Here is a 27502-nt window from a genome sequence, read left to right as displayed (position 1 = left end):
AAGAATGTTAAGAACGTATTGCTAAGGGGAACATCTAAAATGTTTATTCAATCACCACTAAGTTCCTGTTTCCACTGCAGCTAGCCACGCGACTGCTATTTTGCATATAGGACTAGTCGTGGCGTACCAGTGGAAATAGGATAAGCGACTCTGTGTAACGTCACGAGTGTGTTATAAAAGATTTATTCTAAAAAGTACAAAAATACCTATTTTCTCCTTATATTTGTTACTTTGTTTTGTCGTTTATTGTGTTTTGTACAAATAAATAAATTCACATCCGTGGCCTAGAAAGGCAGGCAAAGTTTATAAATCGGACTTATGGACTTACTTGGTCATTTTATATATACTTATTTACCTTTATCATTAAATACTAAAATTAAACATTTTTATTTAAATTCATTGTGTACATCTATGTAAAAAATCCACATGATTTTATTTAAAACAATTAAAATAGTAGCTGTGACCAGCTGTGACTACAAAAATTGGGTAGGTTTCTATTTTTCTTTTGTAAAACATGTAGTGGTAGTGCGAAATCAATTTTCAATATAGGTTTTAGTAAAAATGTATTCATTAATTATTTACTGTACAAAATATTTACAACTAATACAAAGATTAAGCACTAGCAATACGTAAATGCCCAAACCATAAATAATAAATCATTTTTATGATGTGAAGGTTGGCTGGAGGGCGCCACTTGAACGGATTTCGAACAACTTCGTGAGCTAGATTTACTATGGAAGCTGAAAACCTAATCTTCCAAGACTGAATCCTATGATTGCTATGAAACCTTATATCATCGCTTTACCAAAATTAAAATATCTTGGTTTTACACGTTTTTCGATGCTGTTATTTCAATATTTCTTTTCCAGAAAGTGATAAATGAATTTTAGGTATGACTAGAGACGCTCGTCACTCGCTTCATGTTTGGCCGCCATGTCTGAAGCTCGGCTGTAACCTTAGAGTTCGGGTTGTGCTTTTCTTTGTTGTATAAAAAAGACAGTGGTTTTTGTTAGTTATAGACAATGAATTACTAAATTTAGTTAATTAATATGAACTTTGATATATGTGGAGTGTTTGATGAATTCAAGCAATTCGATAGAGTTAACTTTTGCAGAAGTTACTCCAACATCGTATTTTTAGTTCATCCGCCATATTGGCGTTAATATCCTTCGTAAGTCTTTTTTCATAATTATTTGGCTTTACCACAAATTTATTGTTGTATTTTATGCTATTTTGTTGCCCTATTGATAGGACTATCGTATGTGTAAAAGTAGAGCGTGCATGTTGCGAATAATAAGTAATATTTGGACTTTTCGTTTTGGCCTCTGTACCAGTAATTTTCACCAAATCTCCACTAGCTTATTTGTTCCAAAATAAGTTAATACTTTGAAATTTTACTTTATATTTTGTTTTCGCATAAAATACACTTTGAAATATTTGTTACATATGTTTTGCAAATAGGATTTTATTACTTTTGAGTGCGTGCATTCTCTTACTGGAATCTGGAATTAAATACATAATTACTATGTAAAATATGCTTATAAAGTTCTAAATATATACGTTTTATAATCACAACAACTTTTTATTCTACTGTTTACCCTTTGAAGCCCTTACACCATAATTTGTAATTCTGTTGAAAATCAGTTGAGAGAATATTCTAGACTGACGCCAGTGTCCATAATAGCCTAAGCAATTTTGATTTTTTATTAAATTCAATCATATTGTGTTTAGGTTATCACTCTAAACAAAACATTGCGTATTAGTACCATGTATTAAAATTTTCAAATCAAAGTTGCATGAAGTGCATTTATCCATGCATGACTTGGGTAATTTTAACGAATTTATGGTGCAACTACTGTGATGGATTATTTATAAAAGAAAACAAAAATCCAAACATCAACAATGATACAATTCAATATATGCATAACCTAAACTTATTAATTTTAAACATTTAATACCAAAATGAGTTTATTTAGTAAGGTTTACTGCCTAAAATATAACATTAGAAATTCAATGATTTACTATTTTAGATTTTTGAATGAATCTTTTACACCTATTATAGTTTTGCTTCTTATCTAGAGGGTATTGCTGTGTATTAGAACTATGAATAAACAAGGCTACATATATATTTTTGGTGATGGTAATTAATATGTTTTCTCAATCAATATATGAAATTTATTACATCTATAAAATATAATTTATTGCCGTTAATGTGTCTCTGATTATTGCAATATCTCAAGTAAATAACAATTTTGTTATTGTTGTAGTGTTCTTGACTGGTAATTTACAAACATTTGTTTATTCAATGGAGATAATGTAGCTTTTAATATTTTATACTTGTAATATATTTGGGTTATTAAACTTTTTCCTTTTAACATGTTAGTAATTTGCCCTCACAATTATCAACTTTTTAATAATCATATATATTTACATTTTCATTAAATGTCTACACTCATAGTTTAAGAATGAAATGCGTTTGTAGGAATAAAGGCAAAACTGTGCCTTATTTTAAAAGTTATAGCATCAAAGTGGGTTTAGAGATATTTTTTACAGTCTAGAGTTTCTCGCGTTGTATGGAAAAATATAATTTGAATGTAAAGTAAGGCTTATGAGACTACAAGGAACATAGTAACTAAAAATTTGCATAGAGTCAAAAACTAAATAAATATAAAGAGATATTTACTATACTTGATATATACATGTAAATATGGTTTTAATTTTTATATGATCCAGACACTAGTATATAAAAAAAAATATCAAGGAAACTTTAAATGCAAACAAAATTATAATTTGGGCGTCCTCTTATTGAGATAGTTATAACCTTTTTTATTTTTAAGATTTTTGGTTACTGGTATTAATTAATAACTTATAAAAGCAATATGTACTGTTTAGTTTTTAATATATTTTATTTTTATTTCCAGATGTGGATCCCATCTTGATTTAATTATTAAATATATTTTACAATACTGACTCACATCTCCTTGGCTTGCAAACACAGCGCCCAGGTAAATAGTAAAAGTTAAATTAGTTCATATTTTATAAGTTTGTTACAATGTTAAAATTTCTTGTGTTTTTAATTTTAGGATATTTTAGATTAATATAAGTTTAATGGTTGGATTGTGGTCCGGCTACGGTGCGACCGCACCTAAGAATTTATTATGATAGAATGGTTTAATGTTATAAGAGGGTTTAGCTGATGCCTCTTAGTCAGAAACTGGATGAACCTCTTGTAACGATTGAGGTGAGCTCATACTGTTTCAATATGCTTTGTCCATACAAAATATTAGACTAAATATAATATAGGACATAAAATGTTAGATTAGCAATTGGATTATTAGTCAAATTTAAAAACAAATAATGTATTGTAAGTACTGAGATTGTTACAAGTAGAGTGGTTTTTGATGATATGTTTGTATGTAAAAGTACTATAGTGTATGGGTAACTTTGGTAGGTAGATTGCAGACTCCAGCACAATGCAGCAGGCTGTGGATCCTCTCGCAACTACAAGTACTGTAAGTATCTACTATAAATATACAAAAATATAGTGACTAAAGTATTTATGGTCTGTAATTTTTTTTAATATTCTTTTTTCTTAATATATAATTTTTATTTGATTATTATTTTGTGATTTGACATAATTTAATGGTTTTATATTTCTGTAGCCAATGGCAGAGCCTGTCAATGGAGCACCACCAGAGGATACGCCGCGACGACAGGGCCGGATAACGAATCAATTGCAGTTCCTCCAGAAAAATGTGATCAAGGCAGTTTGGAAACATAAGTTTGCATGGCCATTTCATCAGCCCGTAGATGCAAAGAAGCTAAACCTCCCAGTATGTACATTTTACATATATAAAAAAGAGTTGAAAATATGATTTTGATTATTCTTTAAATAATTTGTATGTAACAATAATTAACTGTAGCTTAAATTATTTTCTTCCAGGATTACCATAAAATTATAAAAAAGCCTATGGATTTGGGTACAATTAAAAAGCGTTTAGAGTCCAACTACTACTACTCGGCGCAAGAATGTATCCAAGACTTCAACACTATGTTCACCAACTGCTATGTTTACAACAAGCCTGGAGAGGATGTGGTTGTTATGGCACAAACATTAGAAAAATTGTTTTTGAACCGGGTAATTATTTATTTTCTGATACATGGAAATATTAATTATGCACAATTTGTAAAAAAGTAAACAAATTGTTTGATATTTTTAACTTATGCTTTATACCCATAAGGCATGGTGAAGTCTTCTGATATGCTCATAGATGATCCATGTAGTGCACAATTTTGTTAACAGTGAAATAATTTTGTTTTATACAGATAGCGCAAATGGACAAAGAGGAAAAGGAAATTGAGGTACCATCGAATAGTGCGAAGGCGGCCGTGAAGAAGCGTACGAGTGGGTCCGTGGGGTCGGTCGGCAGCGTGGGAGGCGTGGGCGGTGTAGGTGGCGCGGGCGGCGTGTCGGCGGGAGGCGCGGTGCCACGCGCGGTCAAGGCGGTGCCCAGCACGCCGCTGCCCGCCTTCGTGGGCTCCACCAACACCACCACCACACCCGCGCTCACTGCCGCCACACCCACACCTCCCGCCACGCACACCGGACTTCCGCAGCAGGTCTGTTGCCTTATCAAAAACGCAATTTTTTTCTACATCTTAGGCTTACCCTTTTCTAGTAATGTTACCCTATTTTTAGATCTAGTAATTAGTATTAAGAAAATTTATAATAATATTAGTAAAATCAACAAGGTAGTTCATATATGTCACAGAATGTCTAGTGATTTAAGTCTAACAGAGAATTTTCCTTCAGGTGGCGACGCAACCATCAAGTTTTCATGTTACGCAAACTCCGACCACACCTGTCTCAACTATGCCGGCGGTTACTTTGTCCCAGACGCAACCTGCTAAGGTATTGTTACACTAAATAAATGAATCTCTATTTTAAAATGTTAATTTTTGTGCTATTATAGATAGATTTTTTTTAAATACCATTTAAATTTGAACTTTATTTATAAGGTAAAGAAAGGTGTGAAAAGAAAAGCTGATACAACAACACCTATGGGTAGTTCGTTTGAAGGAGGTTACACTACCCCAACCATTGATCAACAAGTTGGACCTAAACCGGCGAAAATTTCTACGAGAAGAGAAAGTGGACGCCAGAAAAAGGTTTCTACTTAACAATTTGCATGGTGTTTCTTTCAATCTTCAGGTTTCTCATAGTTTTTATTCACTTAATAGGCTGGAAGAGTGGGAGAGGATAATTTCAAAATGGGTGGATTATCACCAGGCATGGGTTCAGCGGGGGCATCCCACCATTCTAGTATGACCCCACAGATGGTAAAGGGTAAAGAGAAACTCTCCGATGCCCTCAAGAGTTGTAATGAAATATTAAAGGAATTGTTTTCTAAGAAACATTCAGTAAGTATAGGTTTTGTTTGTCATATACTTGCTGTAATACATTGCATTTAGTTATGTTTTTATATTTAAGGCATACTCTCATTGATATTGCTTTTTGTTTGATATTAATTAATTTCTAAGCATACATTAAGTGTACAGTAAAGCAACAACGTATTCGACAGGGATATGCGTGGCCATTTTACAAACCTGTAGATGCGGAATTGCTCGGTCTTCATGATTATTTTGATATTATTAAGAAACCAATGGATCTTGGAACTGTCAAGCAAAAGATGGATAACCGAGCATATAAAACGGCCGCCGAATTCGCCGCCGACGTTCGCTTAGTGTTTACGAATTGCTACAAATACAATCCGCCGGACCACGATGTCGTTGCTATGGCGAGGAAACTGCAAGATGTGTTTGAGATGAGGTAAATTACATTTCATCCTCTTATAACTAATTCATTATCCAATAGTTTGTTTACTGTATGAAAATATGAGAAAAATTGTAACATTAATTTATTAGCTTTGACATAATCCTGAGCAACATTATGATAGCGAAATTTAAATATTTTTTGATATTATCAACAGATACTACTATTTTATTAATTGTGTAGATTTAAATTTTATCTAATTTTGATTTATATATCTCCATCTGTATTGACTTAGGTATGCTAAGATTCCTGATGAACCAATCCATGTTGGAGTTACTCACACAACGGAGAAAGGCAGTTCCGCCTCCAGTTCCGAGTCTGGGTCAGAATCTGACTCCGAGTCTGACGATTCGGAGGAAGAAAGAAATAATAAAGTTAAGATACTTGAGAAAGAATTACTTGTCCTTCAAGAGAAGATGAGGAAACTTGTTGAAGAATCCAATAATAAGAAGAAGGCAAAGAAGAAAGTTAAAGACAAACAAAAGAAACAGACGACGAGCACTACAAGTAGTAGTACTATACCCAAAGCGAATACGGTCACGGCGTACGGAACAAAAACGAATAATATTAGTGAAAGTCTGGGTATGTACGACAGTACGTTTTTCTTATTTTTGTTTGCATGTGTAATCTTTTAAGTAGCAAACATTTGATACTTTGTTCAAATTATTAGTTTGATTAAAATTAGTGTCTAATAGATTATTCTGCGACTTCGTTTGCGCGGAATAAAAAACACCATGTATAAAAGTGCTATGTGTTTTTGGTGATTATCTTATGCCAAGTTTCAATAACATAGGTCACACCGTTGCATAGTTATCGAGTAAATATGTAAATCAAACATATTCCACAAACGGTATTCAGTTACGGGATCATAGGTAGCCTATGTGTTCCTCTAGACTGTTTTTTACTCTAATACCAAATTCAATCGAGATCCGTTTCGTCGCTTTGTTTATGCCTAGTAACAAACAGCTTATGATCCAAACGTCTTTGTAATATTAGTAAGATATAATAGTGATTAAGTCGTACATTTTGTTAGAACTATAGTAACAGATGTGTGTCCGTTAGCGACGAGCGCGGTGCGCGGCAAGCCGGGCAGCAAGCGCGGCGCGGGCGGGGTGGGCGGTGCGGGGGCAGGTGGCGCGGCCGCTGCGGGCAAGACGGGCTCGCGGGGCGCCGCGCCCGCAAAGAAGAAGAGCTCCACGCCCACAGCCGCGCCCGCACCGCACCCGCCGCCCCACCCCGACACTGACGACGAGGATGTCGCCAAGCCCATGTCTTATGACGAGAAGCGCCAGCTCTCGCTAGACATCAACAAGCTGCCAGGTGATATAACAACCATACTAAATTATTCTCTACAACAAGATTAATATATACTTAATGCTTTGCCGCCGGGAGGCATGTGTGTTTAGATGAAAGTCAAATTGAGGGGGATAAAGTGAAATACGTTACTGTGTTTTCTGTTTGAAAAGCCTGAGACAACAATGTGTCAATACTAGTTTCATGGCAGTCGGAATCCACTGTTAATACATTGTACTAGTCTAATATACTGTGATTAATTATATATTAAAGTTTTAAATATTATATTTGACTAAGTGAATAATATTTATGCAGGCGACAAGCTCGGTAAAGTGGTGCATATCATTCAAAGTCGAGAACCTTCTCTGCGAGATTCAAATCCCGATGAGATTGAGATTGACTTTGAAACTCTGAAGCCATCGACTCTAAGGGAGCTCGAGAGTTACGTCGCGTCGTGTCTTCGCAAAAAGACTCGTAAGTATTATCTTTTATATTACTCGATTTACTATTTTTAATGTACGTATTGTTACATAGGAGTTAAAAACTAAAATTTAATTTCCATTTTTGTGATTAATTATAAAATTTGTCTTATTTTCCTCTGTAACATGTATGTTTTTTTTAGATCGGAAAGTTTCGGGTAAATCAAAGGACGAACAAATGGCGGAGAAAAAGCAGGAATTAGAAAAGCGATTGCAAGATGTGTCAGGCCAGCTAGGATCGAATAAGAAGCAGCAACCGAAAAAGGGTATGTATAAAAATATAATTCTTTATAAAATTTACTTATTTTTGTTCTACTAATCACTGCTCAGCCCCTTTTGTGTGATTAACATAACTTAATTTGTATGTTTTGTTATCAGATGGCTGCAAGGAGGGTCTGGGCGGCGGCATGTCGTCATCATCCAGCTCCTCGGACTCGTCGAACTCGTCCTCGAGCACGGACACCAGCTCCTCCGACAGCAGTGACAGTGAAGCAGGTTAGATATCCTTGCGGCATACCTTGTCACACTTGGCATACCTTGGCATACCCTTACCACAGGGTGACTTACATCAACTACATAGACTTACATCAAGCACTGATTGGTACTAACTTGTACCATTAATTGTATATTACAATTTAGTATTAGTTTTTAATATTATCTGCATTTAATTAAAACGTAAACATCACTGCATACCTTTACATCAGAATATAACAATATAGAGGAGTACGGTTGGGATGTACATTTTACAATGTTAATATAATAGATAATTTATTAGTGTGCAATTGAATATATTTTATGAGTATGAAATTATATTAGAAACAATTGATTTGTATATAGTTGTGTATATTTGTACATACACATTAAATATGTGTGTATGAAGTCAAGGGTACAAATCAGTATATGAAATTAAAAACATGGATTAAATATAATACTACAATTTTACTACTAGACTTACTCAGTTTTAAAAAGTTTTTAAATTCCATTTCATCTTTACTCTGTTTTACTGAATTTATAAAAGACAATTTATAATAATATTTTAGTATGTTTTGTTTCATTTCGTCATTAGTAATGAGATTATAAATTACAATGTTTTTAACTGAATTTTCTTCTTTAAAAAAATCTACGCCATTACTTTTAGCTATGACTTTCTTTTTTACAAATATATTATTTATTTTGAAATTTTTAAAGTTGTGAAATATTCAAAAGTCGACGGAATACAATTTATATGTGGTTTTATCCTAGGCTAGGAAACAGTTTGAATGCTTTTGTGCCAAGTATCTGGGGAATTTTTTTTTAATTTTTATTCTTCTATATTTGTTATATTTTGGTGTAAATTTGGTATATTTGAAATGCTTAATATCTATAAATATATTTAGATTATTTTTTTTTCGTAAATATAGGTAATGAAAAACACAAGTTTTTTTTTACCTTAGCCAGTATTTATATGGTATGACTGATTGTGGTTCTTTTTTTATGTTTCATATAAAATGTGGAATGCGATTTACAATTTTAAAACCTTGAATAATGTTATTCTAGTCTGAAAAGTGTCAATGACAGAATGAATGACATGTCTAATTACTATAACCATAGACATAGAGTCTGATGAACAGTACCTAGAGAGGGATAGAGAGAGAGATAGAGAAAGAAAGAGAGAGAGAAATAGTGGCAGTAGTCAGTGAATAGATATGGATTCGATTGTTAGAAATATTGTCCTTATGTGGATAATTTTTTATTTTTTGTATTTTTTATTTATTGAAGACCTCAAGTTATAATTACCTATTATTTATAAAAACAGTATATTTTTATTTATTTTGGCGATTGTTATTTTAGAGCTCAACAACAGTAAGCTACTTTGTTTAAATATTGTGTTTGATCAGAGTGTTTGGCAACAGTGTGAATGTAATTTTATATTTCCGAAGATTGCAATGTGAGAATGTCGTCAATCGGCTCCATTGACTGGAATCAGCGTCGCGGTGATGTGAATGGGTTTGAATGTGTTCAGATAGAGTGGAGCTATGATTTGTCATTACTGTGATATTGAGTAAGTGGGTTATACATTTTAGCTCGGGATAATGTTTAGTTGGAAGTCCGCTGTTTGAGCGTAGAGCGATGCTTGTTATGATAACGCGGTAAAGGCACAAACACTCGATAGTCGGTAAGGAGGTGAAGCCAGCTTTGGTGTACGCCGATACAGTGTAACTGGTGCCGGTAACATGTACCGTTTGGTTTGCTTTCATAAACCAATAGGAAATACCTTTTCACATTAATATTTTTAACTATATCATGTCCTCAAATGCGGTGTTGTTTCATTTGCATCCTTTAAATTTTCGATCTCTTTACGAATACCTATCGGAACTTCAGATCTCACGGCACTAATTGCTTTTGCGTGTGAAATTGACGGGAGAGGAAGTGAGCGCGCGCAGCAGGCGTGTTGCCGGAGTGTTGCCGGAGAGTTGTCGGGAGTGTTGTTGGGTGTGGCGGCACACACGAACACACACACGTAATGCAAACAATTGTGTAAGGACGGAAACCACTTGGCATTGGCAAGGTGTCAGGCGACGCACGGCCTCTCTGCGACCACTGTGTATCTTGTACTGTGTGACATGTTGTAGTTAAAAATTTTATCTTGTTTTGAAAAGGTATGGTTTTATTGGTTTAATGCTTGACACTCTTGGATGCTTGCTCCCAAAAAAATAATCATGTTACGTGTGATCAAAATTTGTTTACGATGACCGAATACCTAAGCTGGCCTCCTTCCTTCACAAATTGTTTGCAAAACCTCTCTCATTGACTATCGTTATCATTATGTTATAAATTATATTACAAATTTTATGTGGCCCTTTTGATCGAGTGTAATTTTTTCTAGCTTAGTACAAGTAATACTCTGTAATGTTTACTGTTTGGCAGCTGGATATCTGTACTAAATGAATTCTGTACGAAACATTTTGTAGTTTGTCCACAAGAAGGAGGGAGGAGAATGGTGCAATAAGTCGCGTAAACTTTCAACGGTGCTTTATCACCTTGATAAAAACAATCTCGAAAGTCACCGCATTGTGTCTCAAAATAAATGTTTAGTTTAGAATTATTTCGCTAATATTATTCTGATTTCTAGTCGCTTATTCAAGATATTTTAAAAAGATTGAAGAATATTTATTGATAGATTAACTTACACATTCATTTTTTTTGTTTTAGTATTCCGAATTTTTTTTCATAAAAGCGATATTCAGCGGAATTATAGAAATTTATATTTTTTTAACATAAAAATTGTGACTTTTTCAAAATTCTCTTCCATCCATCTTTAGGGTTACCTATATACTTGATACATTGTAAATATAGGACCTCTGCTAAAAGATGTTCTTCATATTTTTACATTCAGTTTGAACATACAATGTATACTACAGTTGTTGATATGCAGCTAAAAGTAAAATAATTCGTGTATTATTTATTAGAGAGATATTGATGCTCTATGTATGTACACTTGTATTTTTAATTTTTTTTTTGTCGTGCGGCATGTGAAATATTTTAACGATCATGCATATCTTCCAATTGTGGTAGAATTCTGTTTTTACATCTTTTTGTAATTAAAATCAACTTGATAACTCTGTCGAATATTATAAATTAAGGAACAAATAAATTATTTTTAACTTGTGTTAACGAAATGATTGTGAAACATTTGTGACTGTCAAGAGTAAAGATCTAGTTGTTTAGTTTGAGTCGGTCGATGTCACTTTTATATCTAATACATATATTGATGTAATGTTAATCTTCCTATTAAGATGAAGTTACGGCACGAATTATTATTTGATACGTAATATGCGTTTTAAGGATTTATCAGAGTTGGATGAATCAGTATTTATAATAAGTAATTTGGTCCATTGAAATAATTCAAATGAAAATTTTACATTCCTCAAATCAGAGTAGAATTTATGCAGTAATTCGACAAGCACTAATAATATTTTTTTTCCTAAAGTACAATTCGATAATTCTAAAAGTCTTATTGTAAGTTAGATGTATAGTCCCACATAATTAAAGTGGGCAAAACCGATTGACACTCTAAAAATAAGAGACCAGTAAAATATTGTTATTCGTACATATGTAGATATAGTACAGTCAGCGTCATAAAAGCTTCCAAAGTGGTCAACTTCGGTCACAATATAAATAAATAAAAAATCGAATTCTCTAAATTGATTATTAAGGCCTAGTTAAATAGGCTAATAAAATATAGAATTTTAATAATATATTTTGGTTTTAAATGTACTTATACTTTGTACTAACAACTTTGAATTTAGCATGCATGTGGCGCGTACGTTGGCCGCTGTTGGGAGACTTTCTGTCATAGTGGCTATCAAATGTTTGTATATATAAAAGCAAATGATCGGTATTTGCCTATTTATATAGCAAATGTTATCTAATACGTACATAATATATATTAGTATAAGGTTTTATCTGTTAAAGAAAGCAGTAATTTTAAAATTCATGACCACTTAAATGTTGAGAAGGATGCGTTAGGTTTTAAGTTTCGGTCGGTTGTGTCCCACTGCCGAGGTTGAGATGTCCCCGATGCGTTGGGTGTTAGACGACAGAACAAATGAATGCCGTTGTATACTCTAGTAGAAATTTGCAAATAATAAAATAAAAGGAGATTATATTTGTCACTCGAGATGTGAACTTATGTTATTTTGCTAATAAAGTAACACATGTACAGAATATATGTTCTATTGTGTCGGTTGTTTGTTAAGAAAGTAATAGTTGGTGCAATGATTACTTTCGCGCAACATTTGTTATATTTATGTATTGAAAGTGTGAACAGAAACATCACGTGAGAAATTTTATGTAAGATTTATTTAATCGACACTCATGACTTAAAATTATTAGTCGATAAGGTTGAGTGGGAATAAATAAGTGTATATACTTAAATATATAACAGAAATTAAGTAAAACTTTTAAGTAATATATATTGAATTTTATTTACACCGCCCTGAGATCTGAAGTTTATGGTATTGACATTGTGTTGACAGTCTCCACCAGTTGCATTGATTCATTTCCTTTACCGATTACTCTGTGTTTATGAAAGATCTATTGAAGTCACTTTTTTGTTTTTTCCACTATTTTGTAGAACGACGACTGTTTTAGGTTTACATGTTTAATACAACACAAATATATCCATTCTAGGTCAAGTATTTGAAAGTAATGCTTGTTATAATAAAGAAAAAAAGTCTCTCCAAAGAGACCAAGAACGTATTTTACAGCTTAGAAGCGATATCGGTATGTATGATGTTTGATTTGTACGTTTTGTGTTTATGTTGTTGGCAAAGTGCTTCATTTGCTGCTAACTTTTGCAGGACCGAGCTCAGGAAAGCCCTCCAAAAAAAAGATGAAGAAGCAGGTCCAGCAACTGCCATCGCAAACGGTAAATATATAGTTCAAAATACATTGTGCTATTTAGAATTTGTTGATCATTATTTAACAAAATGTTTTCGAGCTTAGATATATGAATATGTGTGAAGTATTGTGGCCATGCAAGTAAAAATGTATATTTCAGAAGTCCGCTCCTCCGGTGGTCGTTCCCGTGACGGTGGCACCAGTCGTGGTCGAGGAGCCTCAGCAACCGCCGCCCGCTGAAGACAAGAGCGAGGCGCCTCAACCCGCACCCTCGCCCTCGCCCTCGCCGCCGCGGGCCCATGCCGCGCAGCCCTCGCCCGCCGCGCCCATTCAGCCCGCTCAGCCTGCGCCCGCACCCGCTCCCGCACGATTGCCCACCCCGCCGGACTCCTCCGACCCGCTCCTGCCGCCCGCACCCGTGCTCGACCCGCACGAACACAAACAGATTATAAAAACGGAACCCCGTAACGGCCTCGATAAAATTGATACCTCGCACTACATCGACCCCATCGAGAGGTCGCTCGCGAGCCTCGAGCGCAGCCTGAAGGCGGAGGTGCCCATGGACGTGACCGCGAGCGTAGCCGAGCCCGCGATGCGCATGGACGATTTCTCCATGCCGAAGGCGCCGCTGCTGCCCGACGCCGCGCACCACAGCCTGATGGCGCAGCTCGGCGGCCTGGCCGACATCACGCACGTCGACCACATCAAGACGGAGATGTACTCGCAACCGCACAACGGCTACGTCGACAAGAACCCGCAGCTCGAGCGCGAGATGCTGCGCCCCGACGTCGTCGCCAACATGGGGGGTGCGCAGGGCATGGCCGCCGTCACCAGCATGGCCAACATGGCGAACATGTCCATCGCGCCGCCTGTATCCTCAATATTCGACCCAGCGTTCGCCGCCGCGCATGCGGCCCACGCCCCGCACGCGCCCCCAGCGCAGCCCCACCCCGCCGTTACTGCCGCGCCCGCCCTTATCGCTCCCAATGTAAAGAAGGAGGAACCCAAGCCGCTACTCACGCCCAAACCTATAGAGGACCTAATGGGGGTACCCAATATGGGGACGAATAACGTTTCCGAGAGAACGAAATATGAAATGGAGAAAAAGATGGAGGAGTCGAAAAATTTTGCTCAACCTTTCAAAATAAAACAGGAGCAGAATTTAAAAAATGCGAGTTCATGGTCGTCCCTAGCGCAGGCCGGTAGTCCGCAGAACATCCCCAACATAGGAACGAATAATCAAATAAAACAAAAACCAGTTATGGATAGTTGTTTCCAAGTAAGTGCTTTATATTCGGCAAATTCAATATTTTTTCATGTTACATAAACGTCCTAACTTTTCCGTAACGTTGCAGGCGTTCAAGAAACAAGCTCGAGAAAAAATTGATCGACAAAGAGCGCTTTTAGAACAGCAAGAATTAAGGAAAAAGGAGCAGGCGGAGAGAGAGAGACAGCGGCAAGAGACGGAGAGGCGACATCCCGAAGAGGAAAAGTTAAGGTGAAGTCTTTTTAAATATGACAAAAGCAAACAACTTAAAATTTGACCAAGTTGTATATTGATAGAATTGTTGATTTCGTTTGTATTCCTTACTACCATAAAATTTTTCTAAAATATGTTATTCCGTATGTAGAGTGGTACAGAACGTGCGTAAGACAGAAAGCGCGGAGGTGTCTTCGCCGAGCGTGTCGCCAGTTGCGCGCGCATCCCCGCCCGCAGCAGCGGCCGCGGCGGCTGCGGCGGCGGCAGCGGCGCAAGTCGCGCCTGACAAGCCTGCCAGTGAGCGCGAGCGGCTGCGCCAGCGCGAGCAGGAGCGGCGCCGGCGTGAGGCGGTCAGTACACACAAACCACACACACATGCATTTCCTTTGATACTTGTCTTGTCTAAACAAAAATAAAGAATTTGATTCTGGCATTCCGAGGACAACAGTTTTACAATGTATTTGTATATTTTTCCAGATGGCGGGCCAGATAGACATGAACATGCAGAGTGACCTGATGGCTGCGTTTGAAGAGTCATTGTAAAGTGTTTCGCGAGAGTTTAATGAAATTGTAAATATGATATAAAAATAAATGTCAATGCAATCTACCGTTCGTGTTGGTGTGGACTAGTGACTGCAGCTAGTAGTACTGACCGTGACCGTGACCGCTGACCGCTGACTAGTGACGGCCGAGTGTTTGTGATTGTCCTGTGAGTGAAGTTATCGACTTATTATATGTGGTTAAGTGCTGTGAATAGATATACTTATATTTTAAATAAAACTGTTGTAACATCCGACCGGAGATGGCGCGGACCTCCGCAGAGGGTTGCATTTTAAATAATGTGTAATATATAAGTTTGTATGCAAGTTCTTAATGTAAACTCTCTTTACATTCGTAAGCCTATATTTATATTTTATTCTAGAAGTGTCTTCTACCTTCCATATTTGTTTTATAGTATGTATTGAACATAGAATTGTAGAATTTTAAATTGATAAATCAAAAATGTTTTATTTTTAATGTACTGATAGATAATCAATTGAAGCAATCAAATGTGTTATATGTAGCCAGCTCGCATTGCAGTCGGCAAGGCAAGGCAAAGCAAGGCACGGCAAGGCGACGCGGCGGGAGGCGGTTCGCTTTGCACGATGAGATTTTATGTAACAAATGTCTCTGTCGACGCGACATCTCCCTACTACCTGCGTTGCATCGCATCTTTAATTTTAATATTATTTTCAAATTTTATACAAATGACTAATGTATTTTAAAATAAAATTAAGCGATGTATGTCTCTTAGTAAAAGATACTAATGTTTTAGTATTGTAACTATTAATTTTGTAACTAATAAAAGAGAAATGAACTATATAGTGTCGATTTAAATTCTCTACTTTTACTTATTGACTGTGTATGTAATTGTTACATATTCGAATGTTGTTAGAGTAAATAAATGATGAGTTTGTTGTTCCTGTCCATCAATATTTTATTGACTGTCGCAAGGCGTCTATTTTACATTGTGTTTACATAAAATCTCATGGGGCGTCGTAGTTTGCGTGGCCGCGTGGCATAGGGTGCAGCGGGCGCGACGTGTGCAGTGTAGGTGGCAAGTTGTCTGACGCCACAATGCAGAGCCCTGGGGCGAGGCGTGCGTTATGTATTTAATAGTAAAATAAATTTCTGTTACGTGTTCGATTTTCGATAAATATTGCTTAATGTTAGTAGATTTTTTATCAGTCTGTCATCGTAAAGCAGATCAAATGTCATACATTTGATTTGGAAATATATTTATTTTACATTGGAATATGTCTTTTTTATGTTTGTAGATAGTTAACTCCAGTGGAAATCTTGTAAAGTATTAAAAGTCGAGGTGGTCAATGGGCGCCGTACTTCCGCGGTACGGCAAACATACCGACGTCATCCACAAGCGAGCATTGTATATTGTTAAGAAAATTTTAATTGCAGTCATTTACTCAATCTTTAAATCAAATGTAGATATTGAAGTAAAATATATTGACATTCCATATAGTAAACTGTTGTTTAAATTCATGTACATGTAAATACAGCGACCGGCCGCACTGGGCTGCTTATGTTTACGAAACTCCGTCGAAATAACACACTTGAATCATTTTTTAAGTTATTTTATTAGTTATACCAAAAATCATGTTATTTTTTGTGGGTATTAGATAAAAAGCAATAAATCAGTGTCTTCGCAATAAAATTTCATTAAAATTATTGATGCTGAAACTCATGCAAGTTAAATCATTTAAATATATACTTCGTGTACATATGACAAACATTTTTATTTAATTTCACAAACCTGAGATATCGTTGTAATGTTACTTGGCATATCGACACCTAGTTGTTTTTGTTTAGGTATTATATGAAACAATTGTCCATGAAAAAGTTAAAAATGACATGTTCCACGTACATGTAATATATTTAGAACTATTGGGATAAATTAAACAAATTTATATTTGCGTCGGTAAGACGGGATACATTACGATCGTACATATATAAATTGCTACGAAAACATAGCGGTTAACAAAACAATTATTACATTAGTACATAGATACTTATACTATTGCAGGTAGGCATTTACTGTCTATATGTACACTGTGAAATAGTATGTACATGTATATAATGTGTTCCACCGTATTGTACGACATGTACTTATCTTACAAATAAAAACAAGAAAAATTAACAATTCATTTTTATAAATAAACATTTATTTGGCTGAGTATTTTTCTTTTCGTTAAAATTTCCACGATCTAGCTCAGTTACCCCTAGATAAAGTTCTCACAACCGTACTAACCTAGCTATAGTCCAGTCTGAGGTAGTAACAACTACACCAGTCTATACCCACTGTCTCCCAGAACAAGTTCCTAGCAAGATGGATGTCACAAACTAAACCTGCATGAAGTTAGATTTGAGAATGTAGAGTAGATAAGAAAATAGTTATAAAAATAAAATTATCAAACATTCAAAGAAACTAAATTCACCCAGTTGACTATTATTTCAGGTTTCCACTGTCATATAGTAATAATTTCAAATAAACAAAGTGATATTTTTATAATTTATTTTTAATAATAAGTAGCAGCTTAAAATCCTAGTTATTAGAAGATACATACTATATGAGAATAAAATACATTCTTAGTGAACTGGGTGAAATTAGCTTCTCTAAAGGTTTCTGCACATAAATATTACAAAAATATAAACCTAGCAAATATGCCAGAAAACAATTATCCTGTTGCTAAGACGGTTAGTATAAGAAATAGTTATCACAAAAATATTTTTATATCTACAGTAGATGCGCGGATATTTGGTGGAATTTCCTCATTTATACTGGGAAAAAGAATTATTTATCTAATAAAATATTTATACAAAGATGTCGCTGTCTGTTCTGCCTTAAATAACAAACTGCAAACAAATTGCTGCAAAGACACTTAATAGATAAAGGTGGGCACAGCCGAGAGACATTTAAAAAGGGTTCTTTTATTGAATTAATGGAACTAAATGTTTATGACCTCCACAACTATCATACAAAATAACAAACGATACTTAAGAACTAACATTTACTATTTCATAACGATTTTTACACAAGGAATAATACACTAAAGCAATTTTAAATACGACCTAAATGCATGCGTCTATAGCCACATACTTGGTCTTAGGTGGATATTGATTTTTCTATCTACATGACTTGGATAAACATAATTTATTTTTTTCAATTACTTTAAAGTCATTTGAAATAATAAAAACGACCACCTTTTTCTACCGAGAGTAAACAGAAAAAATTATATACAACACGAACGAACGAACGAAAATACCGATTTCGCTTAAGAACATTGCGTATAATTAAAACGTTCAATGATTATTTAGTTTGATCTCTAATACATACGAAGCGAGGATCATAGTATGGTTTTGCCTGTTTACAGAAAACTATGGACGCGCGAAAGCCGCATTCACTAGTAACAAACAATTTTACCCAATAAACAGGTTTATATTGTACTAAAATAAAACGAATCAGTCTGGAATAATAATATATCACATTCCTTGAACTTACTGTACAACTAAAAGTAGACTACAGACAAGCACTTAAATACATCATACATACATCGATATGTCACCTACCGATTGTGAACTTTGTCGCTTTATAATCAGACTAAATTGTTTACTAAAATTGGCAGTTTTAAAACTTAAATTCTAATCCAATTAAAAACTGACGCAATTTCCAATCGGTCGATGTCAGATTACATTTAAATAAATTCATTATGGCCGTAGGTAGGCCGTTAGGAAGCGTTGGAGTCCCACTCGATGAGGTACGCCGGGGGAGAGTCGGGTGCGAGGCGACGCGCCAAGATATGAAAGGTCTGTCCTGCACGGAAGTACGATTGAACAGTCGACTTGAGCGCGGAAAGCTGACGAGCGTCCACATCGCCGGCGCTCGCCTTGTGCGGGCTCAGTTGTAAACTGCGCACACTACTGCCGGCAGTATTATTACTGCGCCTCGCATTCTCGTAGTAGTTCTTCTCCTGCCGCTGGCGCAGTCTCCTGCCGTGGAACTTGGCGTTGTTTATGTGACTCACTGCTGCCATTTCGCCGTTCTCGTTTTGCGTCGGCGCTGCTTTTGTCGAATCTTCAGGTAGAGGACACGATTTGTTCAACTGAAATTTTTTTATTTGGATTAACAATGCGAATTACGAAGATTTTTTTAATTTTGTAAACGAAAATAAAGCTGTTAAAACCATTGTTGGAGCATAAAATATTTAGAACATGGGTTTTGTTTTTTTAGTGGTAAATTAAAATCGAGTGATGAACATACCTGCATCTGCATATACTTTCTAGGCCGCCTGTATTTTCTTCTTTTAACTTCCCCATTTGGCCCAATAACAATATCCTTTTCACTAAGTTTCCGTTTCATTGGTCTGATCATGGGGCCCATCAGGGGGTTGAGTTGTCCTGGTAACGAGAACCTCGAATGGAAGTGATGTTGCTTCCCATTGTGCTTGTTCCATAAATTCATAGCCGATGAAAAGGGGATTTTTGACGTGTACTTGTTCTGCATTAGGAACGGATTGTTTTTGCCTTGAAAGTCTTTGAGCGGTGGTATTATAACATCCAAAGTGCCTCGACTCGAGGTCTCGTCGCCTGAGGACTCCACTTCGTGAATAAAGGTACTGCTGTAAGTTGGTACACTGTCCATGTGCTGGAGGGACAATATCTTGGAATGTTCGATGATATTCTTAGTGGACAACTTGGATACTTCTAGATTCATGGTGGCTATTCTAGTTGTATGGGTGTTGATGTTGACTGTGCTTGTGGTCGGTTTACTAAAGCTGACATCTTCAATGTTCTCTTTGGGTATTTTATCTAACTGAACAGTACAGGGCAGGAGGGAGACGCTGCTGGATGGGGCAGGCGGTGACTCGCTGGGCCTGGCCTCGTTGGAATCTGTGTCGTTGGGTTGCGGCATATCATCTAACGTATCTTTGGCATCATGTTTCCTAGCAGTAGAGGTGCAGACGGGTGGCGTGGGCGAGGGTCGTTCGTCGCGCTCGCTCGTCTTCACTGACTCGTACGAACTCGTAGAGTCGTTCTCCGAGTTGGAGTTTGAGTTGAGGTTTTCGTGGAAGCGTTTGCCCATCATCAAGTTCAGCCAGTGGCCATCGACGGGTACAATCATGTGCTGACTGTGATTCATATAGGAACTTTTTTCATTGTTACTGCTAGAAGGTTGGGAACTGTGAAACAATAATATGAAATTTAAGAAATGAAGTATTGGTTCTCATTTAATACCACTGAATTGAGAGCGTGAAGCAATTTTAGCCAACTTACCTATCATCGACGGTTTGCGGCGAGGGCGCTCGCGACAGAAACCGTAACCGGGGCGCGTACTCTCTCACCAACTCATCCGTCAGCGGCTCCCCTTTTTTAATCTGCATTCCAGTATTACACATAAATAATAATCGGAAACGTGGTTTATGAAGGCTTAGTTGCACCTAATTAGGATAGGTTCGTTTTAAAAAAATCTGACAATCCTAAGAAAATATTATATTAAGACGCAAATTTCCAGTTAGCGGGTAGTCTATCAATTCTTTCTCGTATGTATTTACCTGGTCGAGCGCAGCAAGCTGGTGCGGCGGCGGCGGTGGACGGCGCAGGCGCAGACCCCAGATGGTGGCGCGTTTCTTCATCTCACGCCCGCACTTGAAGCGCTTGCGCGATGACGTTAGCGCCGTCAGGATCTTTTCGCGCCGCTCATTCACCGGCGTCAGCCACATCTACACATCATAATATATTTTTATTGCATACCCTAATAATAGACAAAATGGGATTGAAGTGAAGACTATTAGGCTGTAAATAGCACGTGTCTTTTACATGTGTAAAAGGATTTTTAGATCTTGACTAATTTAAGTAAGCTAAGTAATATTGTGACATTACAGACTAAGGCCATTTTGGCCGGCCTGAAAGTATATATATAGTATAAATAAGCTATAACACAACCTAATTCTGTGGCAGGTCTTAAAAGATTGAGGAACGTTTTAGTTAAGATGAGCGCCCGCGACTCTGCGGACAGACAGACAAACCTTTTCAGGTAATTGTAGCGCGTGCCAGTTGTCCATGATATAGGGCATGATGACGGTGTCAAGGTCAAAGTAGTTTGGTGCATTGTAAGCGGTGAGATTGTAGAGCGCCAGATGCGCCAGATCCAGCCAGCAGAGCTCCAGTCGACGCAGATATTCATCGCCGCCATTGCAGCCGCCGCAAGCGAATATGTACAACCTGATAAATACAATATGCATTAACTTTACATGAGAAAACACTATGAATATTAGCCTTACAACAGTTCGTAAGGATATGAATCAATTAACTACAAGTTAACGTACTTATCTCCAGCGTAGAGTGGGTATTGTAAACTTGAAACACATCTTTGGTGAAACCATCTGGAACATCTACAGCATAGTAACATCTGGAAAAATGTGCATAATATTAGTGCTTAAAAATCTCATTTCAATTTAATCTTACTAATATTATAGATGTGAATGTTTGCTTAAAGATATCTCCAGAACGGCTGAACGGATTTGGGTGAAATTTGGTTAACATATACAACATAGTCTGGAAGAACATGTAGGCAATGATGTAATTTTTTTTTAAACCCGCGCGGGCGGATTCGCGGGCTTTTACAAAATACTTACAATGATAAACATGTAGTGATATGTGAAAAATATAACTTTAACATTTTTTTTAAACACAATTAATTCATACCTGTGCAAGCCAATCACTTTTCTCTCCGCAATAGCAATGCGTTTCGTTTTGATCTTTGCCTCCATCAGAAGCAGTTGATGAGGACGTCGTCGAAGCAGTCTAGAATGTCAAACAATATTACTTAATAGATATTGACGGACACTCCTGCAGGATGAGTTGTACAGATGCAGGGCGGATTTAGATCGAGATTCTACTATAGAAATCCTTGAATAAAAACGTATTGTCAGAAGGATACAAGGTTCTCGATGGAATTTCAGTTTACTTTTTAGCTGACTTTGGCGGGTAAAATGAGGATAGTTAGCTGTAGGAGCCCGTTTTCCGGAACTCCACGACTAGCGTTGCGACTATTTTGCGAGGTAAATAGAGAATATGTATGTTAAATCAATCCTTGTGTAGCCTAAACAACAAAACCACCTACACAAGTGAGGTTTTTTTTAAATTAATAGTGTTACATCGCATGGCGGGGTGAGTTCCTGATGCTGCCGCCGCTGCTGGCCACCCTTGTACCGGAACAGGTCAGACCTCTTCAGCGCGCGGTTCTCCGCCGCAGCCACTCGGTACCGCTGGTCCACACATCTCTTGCAATGCCATGATGCACCTATCACACAAATTTCGCTAATATTTAATTTTTTTACTTTAAATCTTACCTCTTTCTGAAAGATGTATGGAATGAATAATTTTAATATTGTCACAGCAACCGTTATGATACGGTATAGTTGAAGACTAATCGAAAGACGACAGGGACAATAAAGCCTGATAATCTTGTTATGAATGGATGCATACCATGTATCCAAGCTTCAACAGGTGGCGTATGACATTTAGCGTGGTATCCTCGGCCGCACATGTCGCAGGCAACCACCGCGTTAGTAGCGCAGTCCTCGCGACGCTTGCATACGACGCACATGATCCGGCCGTCATCCGCCGGCGGTGCTGACAAAAGCTTGAGCGAAGTGACCGGCGCCCACGCGTGCGTGCCATCGCCGAATTTGACAAGGCAACGCGCCACGCCAGTGCCCACCTCACACGAGTCGTTGTCATTGCTCGTGCTCAGCTCTATTATTGTACCTGGTATACAGTTACCACTTTTATTTCCTACCTATCTTAACTTCTGTCCATAACGCATAGTTGTAGGCAGATAGAGACTTTTTTGCGCCCTTTTTCTCTCATAAACCCACAATCGAGTTTTTATACATTTCTATATCTGACTGGTAAATAATAAAAGTGGAAAATATCACAAATGATTAAAAATTTTACAGAATGAAATGTTTGATTGTGTGGTTATTTTCATATAAACTTATAAACATTCATTCTTCGAACAAGCATTATGTTCATGAGTGTAGTAGACAGGAAATTGATAAAGAACAGTCAATTTATCAACAAGCTATTTCTCATTTAATACCTACTTTTATGATCATATGGAATTATTTTACATACCTTATATAAAAGAGATGTATAAGACACTCAAAGAAACTTACCTAAGTAATACCGGTCATCTTTATTTAGCACAAGCACATCATCTCCACAATGGAATGGGTTGCCGTTGTTTTTTTCCGTGTTGGTTGTAGAGTCTGGCATTGCATCCTGTGTTTCTTCTTCTTTTTTGTCATTCTTTATATTGGCACATGGCGTAATGGTTTTGTCAAGGTTGCTCAGAAGAACATCGATCAGGGACAACTGTCTTGAAACCTCTTAAAACAAACATTCTATATTAATTCATTTAATTTTATAATATTTTTTATAACTAGATATTATATATTAGTTATTTATTATTGATAAATATAAATTGATACAAGTTGGGGCAAAAACATTATGCCTATAAGTTGATCTTTCATAGATATTTAAGTGTTGATATCAATGGCTATCAAATTATTTTTGTTGACTAGTTGGAATTATTTTAGTTCATTACTCTTAGTATATCAGATACAATAGATACAGTCTATGGTCAGTCTCTCCCAGGCATAGATTTAGTTTATTACTCATAATATAGAAAGTGTGTTGTTTTACTTCTACTTGGGATATGGTATAATATTTTAATCAAATTCCAACTCAGAGCGTTGACTATTTCTAAGTGATTATATTTTTACCTTCTGTAACATTACTTAATATTGGCACTAGTGGTTTTTAAGTGGGCACTTGTAGTAACTTATGGATTCCAAAACAACAAAATTACATTTATTTTCCCTTTGAAGTAACATGTTCTTGACTATGATTATTATTTGTCTATAAATTTTCTAAGCAATTTTCTGTTATGTTTATACTTACATGTGTGAAATCCAGTGGTCAGCACAATAAAATAAAATAAATATTTATTGTCTCATGTAACTTAAAAACTATCATTAAATTTAAAGAATTCTTAAGTATTTCTCTTGATCACAATGTTAGCAAATATATATTCATCAGGCAAGATAAAATATTAAAAATTTGAATTTGAATAAAATCATATCTCATCTAATAATTAGTAAAATTATAAGTTTTAACATGTAATAGTTTTTTCAGTATCATGGTCTTATGATTGAAAATTAAAAAATAAACAAATAAATGAATTGTGAAAGATTAACATTTTAAGTAGTTGTCTAAACATGTTATCAGTAACTTATAAAGGTTGGTTAATTTGAAAATATGTAAGTACTTAACATTAATTATATTTAGCCTTATAGTATAAAATTTTAGGGATATTCAATTGATAGGGCCATTGGCAATTTTATACATTTACAATGCGCAAGAAGTAGCCCGAGTATGAAGCGAGATGAAAACATTGTGTTGGTTATTTTTTATCATAAACATTTTTTAGTTGTTACAATAAATATATGATAGGGCTACGCCAAAAAGTATGTCTACAAACGCCCGAGTAAAGAAATTTTTACGGTCATACATTTCACAGTAGAAATCTATTATTCAGTTAATTAAATAAAAACTTACCAGCGTCCATTTCAAATAAGTTTCTTTCTAATATATACAACATACAGAAACCTTATTCCATTCTAAAATTTTATTAGGAAAGAACAAACACTAAAAGCATTGGCGCTATTGCGGCCATTATAGTAGTCAAACGTTTCACAGTTTTCCCGCGGTAACAAATAATGAATAATAAAATGTTCAATGAACATTAGGATTATTTTGTTACATCAACGTCTTTAAATCCATTTTGCATAATTTCAAAAATACATAATATTATTAATACATAAAATTTTATATAAAATTACAAAATCTACTTCAAAGATATGCACAGCACAGATAGAAAAAAACGTTATGAATGCTTCTAACTAGGTTATAGGTTATCACAAACTTTAATATTTGCAGAGGGCGCTACAAAATTAATCGATTCAGATTAAAAATTTGAATAAATATAAATCATGTATACTGCTTCATTTATAAAATAGTTTTTCCTAATTAGAATCATCGTATTGTTTTCTGAATAAATAGAAACTTTAGATTTTGTAGAATATCTATCAAGCTACCAACGATACCAATCTGCATTAACACTAAGTAATTGAGCAACACGATACAAACACTATATTTTCTCCCATACACTCAGAGCCGAAACATGTTCAAACTTTCTAATTATATGTAGATGATGAATTATTAACGATAATGTTTTATACAATTAAGAATTTGTCTATTTTATGTAAAAAAAACTGTCATCTGGCATATGACTCAAAGGTCCAGTAACCAGACCATAAAATCATAAAACAAAGTTTCACGTGAAGTGTTAACTGTCAACTCGGCTGTCAGCTGTCAATCAATGTTATCATTTAAATGTCTAATTGTTGTGATTTGGTAATTCCAAGTAGAATAAAATATATTTTTGGTTTCATATTTACGGTAATTGCGAAGAGGTGTGAAAAAAGTAGTAATAAGCATATGTATCAGTGATGGGCAATTCAGGCCTGAAACAACATTATGAGACGGCGTCGAAGACGGGAGTTTTACAATTATCTGAACGAAAGTTAAAGGAAGTCCCTTTGGAAGTGCTTAATTTATCAGACAATTTAAGAAACTTAGATTTATCGAAGAATAAAATTCGTTGTATCCCGGATGAAATTAATCGCCTAAAACATCTTAAACAACTGAATTTCAGTGCAAACTGTATCTCAAATTTACCAGATTCATTGTTTAGTGTAAAGAAACTTGAAATGCTAAATATTTCCAGCAATGCTATAACGTCGTTACCACAGAATATTGCAAACTTGAGTAACTTAAAACAAATTTATTTGAACAACAATAAATTTAAAGAGTTTCCAGCCCAATTGCTGGGCTTAAACAATTTGGAAGTGGTTGATCTGTCCAACAATAAAATAACTAGGATTCCTGAGGGGATGACAAATTTCTATGCTTCAGAATTAAATTTAAGTCAAAATGAGATTTCAAGTCTAAGCGAGGATTTGCACTTGGCTCCGAAGCTTAAAATATTGAGATTAGAAGAAAATTGTTTAAGTCTAGATGCTATAAGACCTAGTTTGTTGAGAGATTCCAAAATTCATACAGTCAATTTGGATGGTAATCTATTTGAAACGAAACAACTTGCATTACTTGAAGGATATAATGAATATATAGAAAGATATACAGCAATGAAAAAGAAAATGTTTTGATTAATATTACACTGCACAATATTTCAATTTATGTAAATTGCATAACATTTGAATACAAGAACACAATTATTTATCACAACACAAGCTTTATGTCTAATTTAATTATAAAATTATTTATTTTTTTAACTTTTACTAAAATTATACACTATTAAGCAATATACTTGTTTTTCATTATCCCCATGGTTCAATAAAACTTGATTGTATAATGTGTATATCCTTATGTTAATTTTATTATTCTTACTACTACATACTGTAAGAGTATTGGTAGCGTTTAGAGAAAAGTAATATTACTTTTTTAAAGTCAATTCCTACTTTTAGCAATAAACCATAAAAAATCCATGCTGCTGACACAACTTGGGGGATATCATATTTTTAATTAATCACACCAACATGGGCATCAAATGAAAAGGCTTTATAAGTAGAATTTGGAACACTACGTTAAATCCAAGATGGCCGCCATTACTATCAGCAGTGTCAAATGTCAGATGATACAATTTCGTGCATTTTTGTAATTTTACACATTTTCATTTGTCATCCGCCATTTATATATGGCCCACCATAAAATAATGGAATTTTTATTTAGTTCCATACTCTGATCGCGCAGCCCAATGATTTTGTGGCGGCGGTCATCTTGTATTTACCACTGAATATAAAAAAATGCTTTAATTAGGACTAAAGGTGGGCACCAAATTTCGGGAAAATCTGCAACGTGAAGTATGTCACATTCGCTTCTCATGAACATTTTAATATATGTACGTATTGCAATGACAAGTTTTCGGCCTAATTGCATATAACCGAGAAAAAAATTCAATTACTCCAGTGTTCTTTTCTTTGTACTGGAAGTAGATACAAGCAATGATATGCTAAGGTTAAAGTTCTTTTATATGTAAACATTGATATCTATCGGTTTTATTGCTTGTGAGAATTTCTTATCAGTTATCATGAGGGATGTTTATCGCATATGAAGACAATAGGCTAAATAGATAGTTTTGAGATAATTTAGCGAAAGGCGTATTTTAATATGTTTTGTTCTACAAACATAATTTCGAAGGATTAATTGCTGTTTGTTTTATCATAACTTAAGAAAATATTAATCAGATTATACTACTGTGTCTTGCACCTAGACGTTTATTAATACGTAGGCAAGCATAGACAAGGAAAATAATTCTTTAAATTCATCCCCCAA

At 35.5% G+C, this 27502-nt stretch overlaps 3 protein-coding genes across 4 annotated transcripts; 2 read left to right on the top strand and 1 right to left on the bottom strand.

Moving 5' to 3' along the window:
- The first annotated feature begins 674 nt into the window (after nt 1–674).
- LOC106117176 (homeotic protein female sterile) lies at nt 675–16491 on the top strand. 2 transcript variants are annotated; one of them, XM_013311322.1, is made up of 21 exons: nt 675–1171; nt 2922–3005; nt 3084–3241; nt 3456–3512; nt 3663–3833; nt 3944–4138; nt 4327–4620; nt 4814–4912; nt 5020–5169; nt 5242–5421; nt 5583–5830; nt 6069–6415; nt 6896–7153; nt 7442–7600; nt 7749–7871; nt 7984–8100; nt 12948–13015; nt 13148–14266; nt 14343–14485; nt 14619–14817; nt 14945–16491. In XM_013311322.1, the coding sequence occupies exons 3-21, from the start codon at nt 3197–3199 to the stop codon at nt 15008–15010; spliced, it is 4038 nt and encodes a 1345-aa protein (XP_013166776.1). In that variant the 5' UTR covers nt 675–1171; nt 2922–3005; nt 3084–3196; the 3' UTR covers nt 15011–16491. The 2 variants fall into 2 exon arrangements, with proteins under 2 accessions (XP_013166776.1, XP_013166777.1); XM_013311323.1 differs by having other exon boundaries at nt 3452–3512.
- A 452-nt stretch (nt 16492–16943) lies between these two features.
- Pcl (polycomb protein Pcl) lies at nt 16944–24911 on the bottom strand. The gene is made up of 11 exons (XM_013311529.1): nt 24647–24911; nt 23203–23415; nt 22511–22792; nt 22180–22325; nt 21728–21826; nt 21349–21431; nt 21049–21244; nt 20575–20742; nt 20297–20397; nt 19284–20202; nt 16944–19125 (listed from the first exon to the last, which is right to left on the bottom strand). Exons 1-11 carry the CDS (start codon nt 24687–24689, stop codon nt 18751–18753), a joined length of 2625 nt encoding a protein of 874 aa, XP_013166983.1. The 5' UTR covers nt 24690–24911; the 3' UTR covers nt 16944–18750.
- A 529-nt stretch (nt 24912–25440) lies between these two features.
- LOC106117037 (leucine-rich repeat-containing protein 57) lies at nt 25441–26474 on the top strand. The gene has a single exon (XM_013311109.1). It carries the CDS (start codon nt 25600–25602, stop codon nt 26314–26316), a length of 717 nt encoding a protein of 238 aa, XP_013166563.1. The 5' UTR covers nt 25441–25599; the 3' UTR covers nt 26317–26474.
- The last annotated feature ends 1028 nt before the right edge of the window (nt 26475–27502 follow it).

The sequence above is a fragment of the Papilio xuthus genome, unplaced genomic scaffold (genome assembly GCF_000836235.2).
Source record: "Papilio xuthus unplaced genomic scaffold, Pxut_1.1 DF827680.1, whole genome shotgun sequence".
NCBI lineage: Eukaryota > Metazoa > Arthropoda > Insecta > Lepidoptera > Papilionidae > Papilio > Papilio xuthus.
This window is presented reverse-complemented; position numbering and strand designations above follow the sequence as displayed.